We start from the raw sequence: 16,469 nt of genomic DNA on the forward strand, positions 1-16,469 counted from the left end.
CGTACTTATGATAACTGTTGTTATATGAGGTGTGGGCATTTTATTAGCTGTACAGTGCGTTTCAGAAAAAAGGTAATCAAAATCTAGAGGGTTGGTATTCGAATTATATTTAATTTTGCGAAATTGTTCTGCATGGATGTGAAAGAGAAACTCTTCGGCTTTCCATTGATACCCTATTTGTACCATTTGTGCTACGCATGACCGAATTAAGTGATGTTGAAGACAACAGGTGCAGATACCACTTTTTCCAAGTTTTCGAAAACTTGATGAAAGGGCAGATGACGATGTGAATACTTTCATTGATGCCTGTGCTGGCAAAAAATCTTGATTGAACCTTTTTATTCCAAGTGAGTGTAGGTGGGTGAGTGTACTTGCACATGATTAACGAGGAGCTCATATCAGTCGTTGGACCAACATTTTGAGCCCATTTTGAGAGGCAGGTTCGAAGAGTGTACATGTACCTGCATCTTTGGTGGATTCAGACTAGCACTCCTGTCCTTAGATCCAATATCTTTCGAGATAGACTCAAAGAACTCTTTGGACATCATGTTGTTGCCCTCAACCATGACGTAGAATGGCCACCAAGATCTCTTGACCTCGCACCCTGTGATTTTTTCTTTTGGAGACACTCAAAATAAGGTATTTGTAATTCCTTCTCAAAATCTTGATGATTTGCAGGGCCAGATTCAACATGAGGTGGATGCTTTTTGTGCAATGATCTGGCAATGGTAAGACGATCTGTCCAAGTTATCCTTAATTACTCCACGCTACCGGTTTTGTGTGCAAAGGAGAAGCGGACATGTTGAAGGTGTGGGTGAATAAGACATTAACCTTACAATCATCATTTCACAGGAATGCCTTGACTCTTCTTTCCAAAAATTACTTTTTTACATTTTATTCTATCAAGCACACGTTTTACACGCTTAACCAAAACTTGGAAAAAGTGGTACCTGCACCTGTTGTCTTCAATTTCAATTAATTCGGTCATGGCGCAAATGGTACAAATAGGGTATCAATGGAAAGCTGATGAGTTTCTCTTTTATATCCATGCAGAATATTTTCACAAAATTTAATATGATCCAAATATCGGCCCTCTAGATTTGGATTACCTTTTTTCTGAAATGCACTGTATAGCAATCCTGCATTTGTCCATGATAAAAAGTTCTATAAAGTGGGAGCCAGTAATATATTTTGCTGGTTAAATCAGAAGATAGTTAAATCAAAAGAAAATTATGCATTAGAACATTGAAGGCATACATGTATTGCATAACTTGGATATTTCGGATATGGAGATATACATGTAATGCCTTGTTCAGATATGACATTTAGGTAATGAAGCTCAGAAGCATTTATCACAGAATTGGGCCCTACTGCATGGTAATAGTGCTCAAGGGCTAATCAAACCAAGAAGCTTTAATTGAAAGGCAAATTTACTGTAATAGTATAATTGCTAATAAATGCACATTATGAGCCAAAACTAAAGTGTATAAGAAAAAGTTTGAATTGCCAAGAAAATTCATGACAATAATTTTATCACAATGATTACATGTCATAAATCATGTTCGATAAAAATATATTTACACAAATTTTTACAAAACAGTGCACAACACTTAACATAAAAAGATTATATAATGAAAACCAATGTGATTTAATTTGGAATTACTCAAGCTGTACATTTGTATATCAGAGGGACTTGGGGGGGGGGCTTGCCTATTGCAGGGATACAGTCAGTTTTACTCATTAGGCTGATATCAGGCAAAAGCCTGAAGACTAGCATCTGGTAATACTCAAATAATAAAACAAAACAATCCTTTTTCAGTTTACATGAGTTTTGCACACTTTTTAATATCGCATACTTCAGTAAATAGGAATTTGCTGTACATTATTCAAAAGTCAAGGTGTACATGGATAAGCTTTAGGAAATATATACAGAAAAATACACATTCAGCTAAAAACATCTTTCACTCATGATAAAAATACACATATTACCGACATATGGCATAATAACTGATAAAAAGTTAAACATTCTCAATAAAATAGGACACTTAGAACAGACATAGAGAAAGATCTATGTAGAGAACCAAGGTTTTCTTTCAAGGTGACATGTAGACAACTTGTAGATCAAGGTTTTCTTTGAACAAAAAATCAAGGTGATAAATGGTGTGGGAATAGGCTGTGGACTCTCGTGGAGGGATAACTTTACAGATATTTTTAGACTCCAATGCCTTCTCAACCTCAACATATATTTTAAATACTTCATGCATTGGAAGATTATATAAAAGATACTCATAAGCACTAAGGCCCGAATTCACAAAGGTGGTTTTGAAAACCCAAGGTTGAATCCATGGTTTATGCAGATTTCTTGTATGAATTACGCTTAATTTAGTTTAGCGCGTGATGCCTGTTACCATGGTTATATACGCTATTTTATTCACGAGTCCACTGTTTGAAGAGTGGACTCATAAATAAAAACAATGGACTCATGAATAAAATCATGTGGATAACCACGGCAACAGGCGTCAATTTGGCGCACTGTGACAAAAGCGCACATCAGCATTGGACATTTTTTATACATGCACCCGATGCGCGCTAAATTAAGTGTAATTTATATAGGAAACCTGCATAAACCATGGACTCAACCGTGGGTTTTCAAAACCACCTTTGTGAATTCGGGTCTCAATGTTTCATTCGATCAGTTGATTACAAATATATCTTTGATTGACATGGTCTTGAGAAATTTAACATCACATTGTAATCATATTACAGATCCATGTTGGCAATAGATCCAGTTTTCCTTTACATCATACTTTTTTTTTTCAAACCAATCTGAAACTTAAATTATGTTTATTCTGATAATGTTCTATGGTAACATGAACAAAGTTTACCAATAGTCACAAATGTCTCATCTCACAAACTTAAATCAAAAGTGACTTCCTTTAAACATTCCGAGTTGATGGGAGGAAAACAGTGCGAGAACTTGAATTTTGTAATACACTGCAGAGGCAACGGAACACTCTGAGCAACAAAAGATGGGAGGGGCCAGTAACCCTGTTCAAGCACTGGAATACTGAACAACAAAAGATCGGAGGGGCAAGTCACGCTGCGTCGACAATGGCTTGCCCCTCCCATCCTTTGAATGTTTGGAGTGTTTGTGTGTCACTGTAGCTGGGTTCCATGTTTAGAGATGCTGGAACACTCCAAGCTAACAAATAGATAGGAGGCCTAAGCTATTGTGGGTAAACAATGGCTTGCTCTCCAGAATGTTCTGGTGCCACTGACACACTGCTAAGAGTTTCAAATCAATTTGATATCAACTGTACAGGTCATGTTGTAGTGAAACAGAAATCAGACAGCACACATATTTACACATCTTGTTCTACAATCAATCAATGCTACAGTGCACACAGATAAAAGTCTATTAATACCAACAGAATGATAGCACAAATACATATACATCGCTAATAAAGCTTTCATTTCATTTGTAGTACATGGCATTGAGTTCGTCCAAAATCATAACTGATTTGTGTGAGAGTACCGGTATACATGTAGTTCAGTATAAAGCCTATGCAAGATTCAGCCTTCCATAGTCGAATAATCGCCGAATCAATGGAAGATTCTACCTAGTTACTTGTATTGCTACTGACATTAAAGACCTTTTTTCTGAGGACCCCAAAATAGACAGTTTCTGATTCTGACCATTTAAATTGAACACAAATAGGAATGACGATACACCGTCCCCTACTTGTACATGTAGCAAGCATTAAAAATGAAACCCACTTATTTCATGTTAATGTTATTTTCTCTGAATGAAATCAAACAAATTGGTTGAGACACAATTACATGTATCACCTTCCCACACACACACACATAAAACTAGCCTTTTGTTGGTGTCATTGTAGAAAATATAGTTTTTTAAGGTAAAGTTGTAGCGTGTAATGAGAATAAACAACTGATTCTCTAACACCACAAATACACAAATATGAAATTTTTAAAAACATCTGAATTCACATTTTCAAACATTCAAATTAAATGATTTTTTTTTCAAGAGTTCTAATAAATATTTTGAAATACATCACATTATAAAAGTAGATCTAGGCCCAAATTTCCTGGAAGAAAAAAAGAAAGAAATACCAATTCCACTTCTTCAAGTCTAATGCCACACATGATCATAATTGAAACTACAGTATCATCATCTAAATCGGATAAAATCTATAAAAATTGATCTAGCTTGGAACATCCAATTTGGTTGTATTGAGTTTTATTTACTGTTTAGGTTTTGTGAAAGAAATACATACACAAAGCATGAGAAATTCAATTCAGACGTGAGATAGCAGCATTTAGTAAGTTAAGCCCTAACTGTTACAAGCACAAAATTAAAATTAGCAAATAGGTGATGCAAATCTTAACAGTGTATACATTCCAGCTCAAAGTTAAGTGACACCAAAAATGAGAACAATCCTTCCATAACAAATTAAGAAACATAATAGATTCTATACTTTGTCATGTAAACAATGCAAGCCAAGTATAAATTTGTTTCTGTACAATCAATCATTATTGTCCATGTACATGTAGCATACAATGCATTTGAATGTACGTGTTAAATACACAATCATATTTTGCTTATCATACATGTACATGTATATGCTCCCACTTCAGGTTTTAATGTACAATATTGCTCATGAAAAAAAGACACACAGCCACAATTTAATATAATGCTCCATGTAGAAAAGATATAAAACACAAACCTCAAATTCACCAAATTCTTATATGGACTCTGGGGGCAAAACGATGTATTGTACATGCCTTTCATTTAGAACCTAAAAATTATTTCCATTATACATTACATGAAACACAGTAGCTAGTAAAGACAATATGTCATCATTCTTCGTAGTAGCGAAATGAGTATCCATTGGTACAAGTATACTTAACTGGATTACAAGAACGCACTAGATAAGTCATGCCATTAAGGAAACAAAAATTTTCTTTTTCAAGTTTGCAAGAATTTTCTCTGACATGGCACAAGTAATAAATGTATCTGCACACATTGGTCTACTTATGTGATATCATTAATAGGTTTCTAATGGTAGTAGGATAAATCTGTTTATTTTCAATTGGTCTTATGCAAATTCGTCCAAGTACCAACTCGTCTACTATAATTTGGTCTACCATCGGTCCGTCCACTACCCACAGGGACTAATTGCCATTTCGACTAATAACCAGCTGGTCCAATAGCCATTTAGTCCATATACCATTTGGTCTAATTGGATTAAATGTTAATTGGGCAAAATGAATGAAAAGAAAATGGGTATCAGACCAATTGTGTTATGAGAAAAAAAATGGTCATATACGAACTGGTGATTTAAAAAGTGATTATCGGACCAAATGGTTGTTAGACGAAATGTTGATTGATAGAATGGCATAAGACTAAATGAAGGCAGACCTTGTGATGAGTGGACGAGTTGGCAATTTACCAGCAAAACTTGCTGCTTCTGACATAAGTTGAAAATTGTAAATAATTTACACACTTGGCAATTTTAGGAAGAATACCTCCTCCCCTTTCAAAGGAAAACATACGCCATCAAGAATACTGGATTAGTTGCTTAATTACTTTGCATGCTCTATTTTCATATACGTCATTGATGTTGGGAAGTTGCTGACAAAAGATTGATGTTTGTTTCGTTGTCATGAAGGCCTTTGCATGTTGTCTGCATGAGCTTTCTGCGAATCAAAAAAATATATGTTAAAAAAATTTATTTCCATGTACACAACCAATAATTATTTCTGAATTTTTACATTGCATTTATTTAAAAAAAATGTTTTAAAAGATTTTTAAAGGACAATGGAACCCTTGAAACCAGATGAGTTCATATGAAAGAGAAAATTCAAAGAATCAGATCAATTAAATTTTTAGGAAGACTGGATGGACAATAAAAAAGTTACGAGCATTGAATTATTGAGATCACCAACACTATGGTAAATATTGTTATATTTACCAATCCTCCCTTTGGCAATGTGACCAAGATCTGCGATGTCACACATATACATGTACAACTTTACTTTAGTAAATGTTTCTTTTTATTTTTGTCTTTTACATGTATATTACCTATCACAAGATCAGGTGTTCCTTTTTATATGAGAGGAAATGTAATACAGGTTTCAAAAAATTGTATCATGGATGAATTATTCGACCTATCATTAGAATGAGCAAAAAAGAGATGTTTTAGGGTATATTTTCTGAGTCCAAAAGGGAGAGTTGTGCATGCATGACATTTGCCAATTTTGCTTGCATCACCAATAGGAGGCTTTCCATAGCACAAATGTTCCCTCATATAAACACTCATAAATTTCTGACACTTTGTTCAACTTTTAATGATCTTAGTTTTTAATTTTTCTGCTTTCACACAAGATAACTTGTTCCATGGGTTTCATATTCCTTAAAGGGCTGACCAAAAACACACTTAATGAACTTACAGCAAACTTGGTGATAAAGAGTGAGAAGATACTGAAAAAGGTTGCGCTCTCAGTACTCCCCGGATCTTCACCAAAGAACTGCGCAGTCTTGTAGAAGTCATCACAACATAGGGCGTACTGTTCATGGAGTGTGGAGAGGTGCTCCGTGGCTTCCTTCAGAAAGGTGGCCATGACTTCTGAGAAACGGTCGTCCTCATCAACGATGATCTCCTCCTGGTTAAAACGCTCTACCTCACGATCCATGTCCTGAATAAACAAAGAGGTATTCTAATATGAAAAAATGCTCACTAGTATGAGATACAGATGTACTAAGCAACTGTTGTAATAAAAGAAAGGGACGATTGCAATGAAAATCAAAGGATTTTTTTATTTTCATGTAAGAGAATTCATAGCCCTTTACAATCAACTATAATTATCACCATCATTACCATTTCGATCACTATCATCACCATCTATTTCACTATCATCTTCACCATCACCATCATCCTCATCATTTTCACCACCATCATCATCATTATCATCATCACCATCATCATCATTATCACCTTCATTATCATCATCATCATCATCCCTATCATCATCATTATCATCACTACCCAGCACCATCGTGATCATCAATATACCATCATTATCAATACTAACTATTCACTACCATAACCACCACCATCACCTCAACCATCTTAAATCCTCTTACATTGAGTTGATCCGTCAGCTGAGTAAGCTCATCCTTCACCGCCTTGAGAGACATCTTAACGGCCTTGGGCACCGATGGAATCTCATCACGGAAGTTGATCACTTCAGGAACGTTGGAATGGACAGCCTTGGCTACAACATGGAGGAAGGTGGCTTTGTTGTCCGATGTCTTTGTTGTATCCAACTGCAAGAACAAGAAGATAAATAAATTTTCATTAACCTGTTACTAAAATATGAGAGAATATCAGAACTCACATCATTATAATGAACCAATCAATGACATTCACCCTAGCTCACTTCCTCTAAGCCTAGGTTGGATCAGATATGATGTAACGAGCACTCATGAGTTAAGAAGGCAGTAAAAGTCAACAGGACATGAAGCAGTACAAAAAAAATTCCTAAACAACTTCTAAGATAGAAATGCAAAATGTTGAGATACAAAAAAGTGCAGTTGCACAAAAACTTAACAACTTGTAACTTACATGGTAGCTACATGTATGTCACTGTGAATGGAACTAACATGGAATTCCTGATTTTGATTGGCTGCTGAGCCCCTGTTAAACCATCATGGGAGGTTACCAAGATGGCAAATTAACCACATAAGAAATGGTTTCGTTTAAATAAAATTTTAGGTAATATAACATTGGGAATACATCATATAACTATATTACGGACGCCATGCTGAAGTCATGGTAATAATATCCAAGTCCTATGGAAACGCATAGAGATGTTATAATCATAATGTTATATATGATACACAAGAACTGTTTATTATTACTATTATCATTATTATGAACTAAATGAAAATGAACCATCTTGATGATAATCATTACCTCAGTTAGGAAGCTGATCTTGAATCCTGTTGCCCCGGCAACCCTCTGGTTGCCCTGGTTCATATAATTACCCATGGCAAGAACGAGCTGAAAAAGAAGAATGATCACATAAATTACAAGATGAATAATTTTTCATATTCAAATTTCATTTCCATAACTAAACAATACATTCATACAGCAAACAACTATTTACACTGAAAAAAAATAATACATGTAGGAAAATACCACTTTGAGAAAATAATTTAAAGGTCAAGTCTACCCCCGAAAAGTGTTGATTTGAATAGAGAAAAATCAAACTAGAAACTAAAATAAGAAAGTTATGACATTTTAAAGTTTTGCTTATTTTTCACAAAACAGTGATGTGCACAACTCAGTGTCATGCAAATGAGTCAGTCGATGATGTCCATCACTCACTATTTCTTTTGTTTTTTATTGTTTGAATTATACATTTCATTTTTTACAGATTTGACAATAAGGACTAAGTTGACTGAACCATATAGTATTAAACAGTGCTAATTCCACATGTTCAGGGAGGAATTAATCGTTGTTTCACTTGACAATAAGGAGAAAATGAGAATATTTTATATAATAAAATACAAAAGAAATAGTGAGTGGATGACGTCATCAGTTTCCTCATTTGCATACCGACCAGGATGTGCATATAACTGTTTTGTGAAATTAAGCGAAATTTAAAATGTAATAACTTTCTTATTTTTCATCCGATTTTGATGAAATTTTCAGTGTTATGCTTGTTGGATTTTTCTCATTTTATTCAAACCAGCTTTTTGTTGGGGTGGACTTGTCCTTTAATGAAAAGTTAAGCCCTTCTGTATGGATAAGTTTGCTGTATCATATTCTCTGTAAGAATGCTAGCATTCAATGATTCGTATAGGTGATAATCATTTTAATTCTACTTACTTCAAGAACTTTGGCTAGTTTCTGGCTTTGTCTGAGTTCCGCAGAGGCTTGTGCGATGATATTCAGGTAGCCTACCAACTCATCAACCTTCTCATGAAAACCAGCTTTAAACATCAGCGCTGAGAGGCGAAGCTTGAAGCCAGGAACTCTACTTAACTATAAAAGTCAATAAAAGAATGGAAAATAAATAGAAGATACATTGTTTCATGAAGAGATATATGTGACCAACCAACCATTAACCCATGAAAGGTGAAGAGTCAAGATATAATCACAAAGGAAACAATGAAGTTAAGGTTTTGTCACATGAACAAAGTCATAATCAGGCAAAATATTATTTATTACAAAATCAAGCAATTAATTTATCTGATATAATAGCTCTTCCTCTACATGCATGTATATACAAAAATACAAATATGAAACTGAGCCGAACGCAAGATACAAGCATTTTAAATGTAAATTTACATTACAATTATCCTTACCTCATATGCAAATTTATCTGGTTCACTGAGCTGCGCTGCCTGGCCTGCATGACGAGCTAAGCTATCAACCTGAAATCAAAGAGCAATTTTTTATATTTTCTTTTAAATCCACTGAAATCTGAATAATGCAATAGAATTTCCACATAGATGTCAGTTACTACAATTTCTTAATTTACACCCTGTTCTGTTTATTTCTACATCACACAGAATTCTATTTGATCATCATGCGATCAACACTCTTAAAATTTACCAACACCAGGAAAAAATCAAATGGGACCACACAAATCTGTAGCAAAAGGTCTGCTACAATTTCAGAGTATTTTAAGAGCAGTATTTTGTTGTAACTTGAAAGTGTTTTACTATCAACACATTTTGATATTCATCTCAGTGCTAGACCAGTTTCATTAGTTTGATGATGAAGCAAGGTAAAATTACATATAGAACAAGGATGCCGGGCAGTGTACTAGACTTACTTGAAAAGAAACCAAAGCAGGTTAAAAACCCATTTGTGCTGTATAATATGTGACCTGCCACCTGAAAACCCAACTATAATTTGCCTAAAATGAATTTCAAAATTTCAATTGGGCTTGAAAAAGTAGATCCTAAGCTTTTAAATGATATATAACATGTCAAAATTGCTAAACAAAAAAATATGCAATCTCAATGAAACTTCCACGTAGTTCGGAAAAACAGTGTCAAACAAACTCTCGCATTTTGTTCTCTATTCAACATTAAAACTTGAAATTGTAACAGTATTTATGAAGGAGAATAATTACTCTTTCAGATAAGGCATTTCTGCTAAGACTGACACTAATAGATTGAGGTCAACGCCAAACTTGAAATCCCCCAATGCCCTCTTACCTCATCTCTATCAGGTGCATATTGTGCAAGCTGCTGGATGTGGGCAACAGAGAGTCGTCTGCATTCCATGGTAAGAATGTCTTTCTTTAGCTCTTCCACTGGGGCTCTCAGATGACCAAGCAAGATAGCTGCACAATACATAAACATTACATATTAGGATTTGATAAATCATATATTAATACTGAAGGAAGTGAGGTAAAATAAAGGAAGAAAAGATTAAGAATTCATTAAAAGATCATGGTCAATACTCGTTTCCCACATGCAGATTTCCGTGAATTTTTTATAAATAAAAGTCATGAATTTTATATGATAAAATCTCTATTCATGAGTTAACACAAAGGTACAGGTGTATTTCCACATCTTGGTAGACTAGAAATGAAGCTAAAAAGACTGCATGTATGTTTTTATATTACTTTCTTATCAGTTGAAACAACTTGTATTCTGATGTCAATTCTTGTTTGTTTGTTTTTCAGTTTCTTCATGATCTTTTCATTGATTTAATATATTTTTGAAGAAATTCCTACATTTACCTGCATCTACTTGTAAATGGGCAATTCCATAAAATAATCAACCCCCACTTGTTCCATTCTTACTATACTACATGAACTACATGTATGATCAAGCCATTATAATCTGAGAGCACTAGAAAACACAGAAAATCACCTCAGGTCGGATTATATACTTATGGATTTGCCCGTAATACATGCAGAGCAGCAGACTTTACACATTGCTAACATCATAAATAATCACTTCATCAAACATACAGAGATAAAAAAAGAAGGACAGAGAGATAATTCTATTCATGTGAGTTTACATTCCTATTCAAGTAATTGCTTGGGGTCCTATAATGGGAATTGAGGAGGATTAGGGGGATTATAATATTCTCAATACATATCCACAGGAGTAGCAGGACAAGAGTTTCTTCCACTTTTGCCTGGATTACATGAGGATTAGGCATTACAATAAATACACCAATTACTTCTGCATTGTAAAAACTTTTTATTGCATGAAAGCTTTTGGCCGAGTTGCAGAAACCAATGTATATGTAGACATCCCATATAGAGAAAATGCTTGTGTAAACCGCAATGTTGTTTTACTTGAAATGTGTATTTGATTATTCATTTACAATGTACCTTTAATAGTACAAATTCCACAATGTCCACCAGCAATTTTCAGAAAGGCATTAAAAGGGCATCTCTTTTGGAGTTTGGAGTTTTTAATATCTTGTAATTCCACTTAATTAAATCGTTATAAATGCTTTAGGCCTCATGGGGACAGCGCAGTATACAGTAATAAGTCATATTAACAATGATGATGACTATATAATGTATATCTAAGGTTTATAGAAAACAAACTATCAATCTCTCAGGAAGCATAAAAACCTAACCTCAAACTATCACTAACACTTACCCTTATCCTATTCTTCACATTGAAAAAAAAACAGCTAATCTCAAAGCTAACCACTCTACCTCAACAAAACATCTTCTAAGGAATATTCAGAAACAATTTTTTTTTTTTGTGAGGGCAACTACTGGGAACATTTTTGAGAGGTAACCTCCAATGAAACAAAAGTTGAAATCTATCTATACCCTACCTGTGTTATGTGCTTTCTTGTGGTTGATCACAAATATCTGATTCTTTCTATCTCTTGGACTGGTTATGGCTGCAAGAAATCAATTGAAATCAAAGTCAGGCAAAAGTTTGATGATAGGACAAAATGGCAAAATAGACTGAATCGATACATGAAAAGGACCAAATGGACTTTGTACGCAAATGGAGTGGTACATTATTAGATAAGACAATCAGACCAGCTGGTACTACACAGACTGACTGACACCAACGTGGCTAAATACATATTGCTTTACTCTTGCAGAACTTCTTTTTCAGATTTCTTCTGTTGGTGATCAAAAAGACAAAGAAATCAGGAATACATCATCACTCTCAATTCATACATTTATCATTCTATCTAATGGCGTTTCAATGCCATGCAATTGGTAAATAAACTACACTGAAGAACAAACAGGAACATCAATTTTTTTTAATGTAAAAACTGGAAAGTGCAAAGCAAAGCCAGTTGTAGATTATCTAACATATTGTAGAAAACAATTGTGCAGATCACTCAAATCAAACTTTATGTCATCCATTTTAAATTGTTCTCATGAGCACAGACAAAGGTCTTTTTATCATTAAAAGTAAATTTATCAGAGAATGTACCATACCATACATGCAATTTTTTTTTTTTGGTGGGGGCAAAAGTTGTAAACAATATCAATCACATTAAAAAGAAATACATAAAACTTAAATTTGGACAATATGAACACATACACTGATATAGTTCCCCTTTTTGAGTTAAAGATAACAATTAAATAATCTAAGCAAATTATGGTTATCAGTTGTGAAACTAGTGTTTCCTTACAATCTCCTGTACAGTTAATTCTCTGATAACCAATATGGATCTCTAATTAATACAAGTGACATCCCTGTCCCAATTACAAATGAAATGAAAGATGATTTGAACTGTTTATAACAAATGAAATCCCCTGACTAATATTGAAAAAAAAGGAAATGAAAAATCAGGAACAGTAATAAAAAAAAACATAAATATTCTTGTTGAACAATTATTCACTTTCCTTTACAACTCCAATGGTACTTCAGATGAAAATTACTAAAGAGCCTTATTTCTATTATTTCTATATTATGTTCTGTGCATTTAATGGGTTTATCAAAACATGTTCAGCATGTTGATTTTGCACTTGAAATACCAAAATTTTATTCAAAAGTGGGACTCTTACATTGTAAACCAATACTATGAAGAACACAAACCCCGCAATAAATCCATTTATTTTCATTTATCACAGGGCCTGCTCTAATGAAACTTATACAGCAGTGACCTTTCCCATAATTATATCAAAGTAACATTTAAGAATTAAATCATATCTCTTATTTTCTTTAAATCATCTGTGACTGCAAAATTCTATGTCCTATCATTTTTAGGTCTTATGTAGTATAAACAAAAAGTGAGCTCGTGAAAATATGCAACTCCTTTTAAAAATGGGTGACAAAATAAATTACTGCAACTAGATTTTCAGCCAACAGGTACACTGTACAGAAAACAAGCACAATGTGAGGTGAAATGCAGCAAATTGACATCAACATAATGGTATTCGTGTAGTGGCCATTTTAAAACACATACCAATACATGTAAATAGCAAAATAAGAAACAATGACACTGATGTGATCTGCTCAAACAAAAATGAAACATGGCAACATCAATGAAATGCAACATAATTACAAATTATTTTATTATTATCTGACCTAGCTTTCCGCCTTTCAGTGGTTTTCCATCTGTTAAAGAACCGAGTCATGATGAGAAATACATTATACATTTTGATTACTTGGCAAGACATGACTTACAGGTATAATGTATACTTCACAAAATTAACTTCTCTTTATATACTGGACATGCTGGAACATAAGCACAATCATTGATAATTTATGATATGCTTGATAAAAAGTAATGGAAAAATAATGGAGGGAGGTAGTATTTATTCATGTTACTGTTTTTCAATCTTCATAATCATGACTTGCACTGAAATTATCTGAATAACTAGACCATTTGATTGTCGTTTATTACAATTTCCTAGTTGAATGCTATTGATAAAAAAAACCCAGGGTGCCTTTTACTTGTCAGCTCGAGTCCCTTGGAAATGTATTTCTGGATTCATTCAAATGTCTTATTTTAGCACAGGTGATTCCCGAAATGTGATCCTGCTACAGGCTATGACATACAAGTATATGCAAGACAGAAATCTAAATTTGCGACTCCCCACCCATTATGAAGAAATGCTTGATTGTTTGTGCAACTCATCACAGTAGCCTTATCAAAGCTGAGTTAGTAATATGCAGTGCTTTAGTGCTAAATAAATTTTGCCTATTTATATAATTATTCTTTCCATCACTTCTTAGGTTTCTTAACCGACATAAAAGCTCTTGGTTTAGAATTTACTATTGTTTAAAAAAAATGTGTATTGAATGGATAAATGAATAATAACAAGATGGATGAACACCCACCTTTACCCTTGCTGACCGTACTGAACTTCTCCTCAAGCTCTAGATGCTTGATGACATCATCAAAGTAGCCAACCTCATCTCCAAGCTGTGACAGAAGAATGGAAATGCATCAAAAAATTAATTTTGAATACTAGGTCCTGTTTCAAAAACAGATAACTAATGGTAAGCTACAAGCTTCTATACTAGTGTTAATTTAGTAACAAATTACTACGACTACCACTTGTATTGTCAGCACAAATTCTACCATCAGCAGAACTACCACTTCCACTTCCCCTGTTGAACTACCACTTCTGCCATAACCATATTATCTGCAATACATATACATAGCAGCCTTCCATCAAAAGTACTCAAACAAACTATATTATCAGAATATCAGTATCATAAATATTAATTTGAAATAACACATAAGATTTTCTTTCTTATTAAGGATTAAGGAAAGAAGAACTTTACTCACCCCACTCCAGACTGTGTTTTCTGTGTCCTGCAGCTTCTCCCAATTGAGTCGCTTGACGGACATCTTTCCTTCCCTCGTCCAGTTATTATTCATATCCCCTGGGATGGGAGGGGGTGGTGGAGGGATAGGGGGAGGGGGTGGGGGCATGGGAGGGGGCGGGGGCACCATGGAGGTAGGGGATCGTGCCTCCATGCTCTGCTGTGACGATGAACCATCTGAAACAAGGACAAAGGAGAAATACAACCATGCAAGATCAAAGATAAAGACACGTCTAAATTCTAGTCATGTGATTGCATCGGAGAAGGTACTTTCGAAGGGCCAGAGCAATATTTATAATAAATTCAACTAAGAATTAGCGTGTCTTGCATGATTTCAAAATCTTCAAAATGATGATAAAATTTACTCACACAAAAATGAATGCATGGAGACGACTCAATATATGCAAAGATTAGGCCAAAACTTTCAGCTCTTTTCTTTTTGAAGGGGGAGGGTCGGGTCACATTTTTCATGCACGAGCGGATGAAAAGCAACCCTTTGCAGTGGAAATTCTTCATTATAGTATACTGATAACATTAAAAAAAATTGAACCTTACAATTACAATTACCCCTAACTTTTGTCAAGTCTTACATGATCACAATATGTAAATATACAGGATCATAATATATATTCATTACTCCCTAAAGGGAGTGGAGAATGTGCATACATTATAGCAGGCAAAACTGATTAAATCAAATGGCAGTGGCCATTGTATAACTGTAAAGCACTTACTCATACACACATTTACATGACCATTGATGTCAGCACTATGATATTGGCAGAGTGCATTGATAAACATGTATTGTTATCAATCATCCATCATACAAACAAGATTATTTCCATTTTTATACACTGGCCATGCAGGTGAGTTTTATAGCTGCAAAATGATTCTAGCAAACCTGTTAGTAAAACATGTACAAAATGCAGGTTTATTTTGGGATACATAAAGTGTAATTTTAATCAACTGTTAGTCAAATGAAGGCTTGATATATAACAAATACGAATAAGACAGTAAACAATGGAATGGGTAATAAACAAATAAGAATGTACATGTATGCTAACTGCAATAAAATTGTCCTTGATATATTATTTGCTATCAAGTAATTTCATTGTCTTTTCTGCCGTCTATTTATTACTAGTTCCGCATTTAATTGAAATTTATAAATAGGTATCGTTCATTGTGGTCACATTGTTTTGGGTTTTTATTGAATTTGGTTTCTATGTAACAAATGATCTATACATTAAACAACTAACCATTTTTTAAACATTTATCATGGAGAATATGAATGACTTCTGGAATCTAAATGTAACCTTCATATTTCCTCACAATAATCATCCACAATGCATCAATCTATTCTTCTATCAATCTTTTCCTCTACCCGGAAACCCGTTTCATCAAAAACACAAATTTCTATTGTGGACTTGGAAGACTCTAATGGGCATTTTCACGGTAACTGACGTTACACGGCATTAAGCAAACTCCCATCATTTGTTGTTTTAGAGATAATCATACACACAATGAAAAGTGTGTAAAATTGTGCCATGCAACGTCAGTTACCGTGAAAATTCCCTAATGTGCTTGTGAATTTCATCTTAACAATCTTCTTAATACAGATCTGCCAAACCTTCTATCTGTCTCTCTATATTCACCA

General features: G+C 34.2%; 1 protein-coding gene across 4 annotated transcripts in view; it reads right to left on the reverse strand.

Annotated features, from left to right (window-relative positions):
* Positions 1-5,377: 5,377 nt before the first annotated feature.
* LOC129269410 (delphilin-like) overlaps positions 5,378-16,469 on the reverse strand; it is a 40,999-nt gene continuing 29,907 nt past the window's right edge. For 2 of the 4 annotated variants that reach the window (XM_064105730.1, XM_054906908.2), the window contains 11 exons: positions 14,781-14,995; positions 14,327-14,411; positions 13,571-13,600; positions 11,850-11,918; positions 10,256-10,383; positions 9,395-9,463; positions 8,916-9,071; positions 7,998-8,084; positions 7,166-7,348; positions 6,472-6,717; positions 5,378-5,718 (listed from right to left, as the gene is read on the reverse strand). In XM_064105730.1, the coding sequence (XP_063961800.1) occupies positions 5,683-5,718; positions 6,472-6,717; positions 7,166-7,348; positions 7,998-8,084; positions 8,916-9,071; positions 9,395-9,463; positions 10,256-10,383; positions 11,850-11,918; positions 13,571-13,600; positions 14,327-14,411; positions 14,781-14,995 (1,304 nt within the window). In that variant the 3' untranslated portion in view covers positions 5,378-5,682. The remainder of the gene's footprint in view (positions 5,719-6,471; positions 6,718-7,165; positions 7,349-7,997; positions 8,085-8,915; positions 9,072-9,394; positions 9,464-10,255; positions 10,384-11,849; positions 11,919-13,570; positions 13,601-14,326; positions 14,412-14,780; positions 14,996-16,469) is intronic. The other 2 variants (XM_064105731.1, XM_064105729.1) reach the window with 1 other exon arrangement.

This window comes from Lytechinus pictus, chromosome 10, assembly GCF_037042905.1.
Source record: "Lytechinus pictus isolate F3 Inbred chromosome 10, Lp3.0, whole genome shotgun sequence".
In the NCBI taxonomy this organism is placed as follows: domain Eukaryota; kingdom Metazoa; phylum Echinodermata; class Echinoidea; order Temnopleuroida; family Toxopneustidae; genus Lytechinus; species Lytechinus pictus.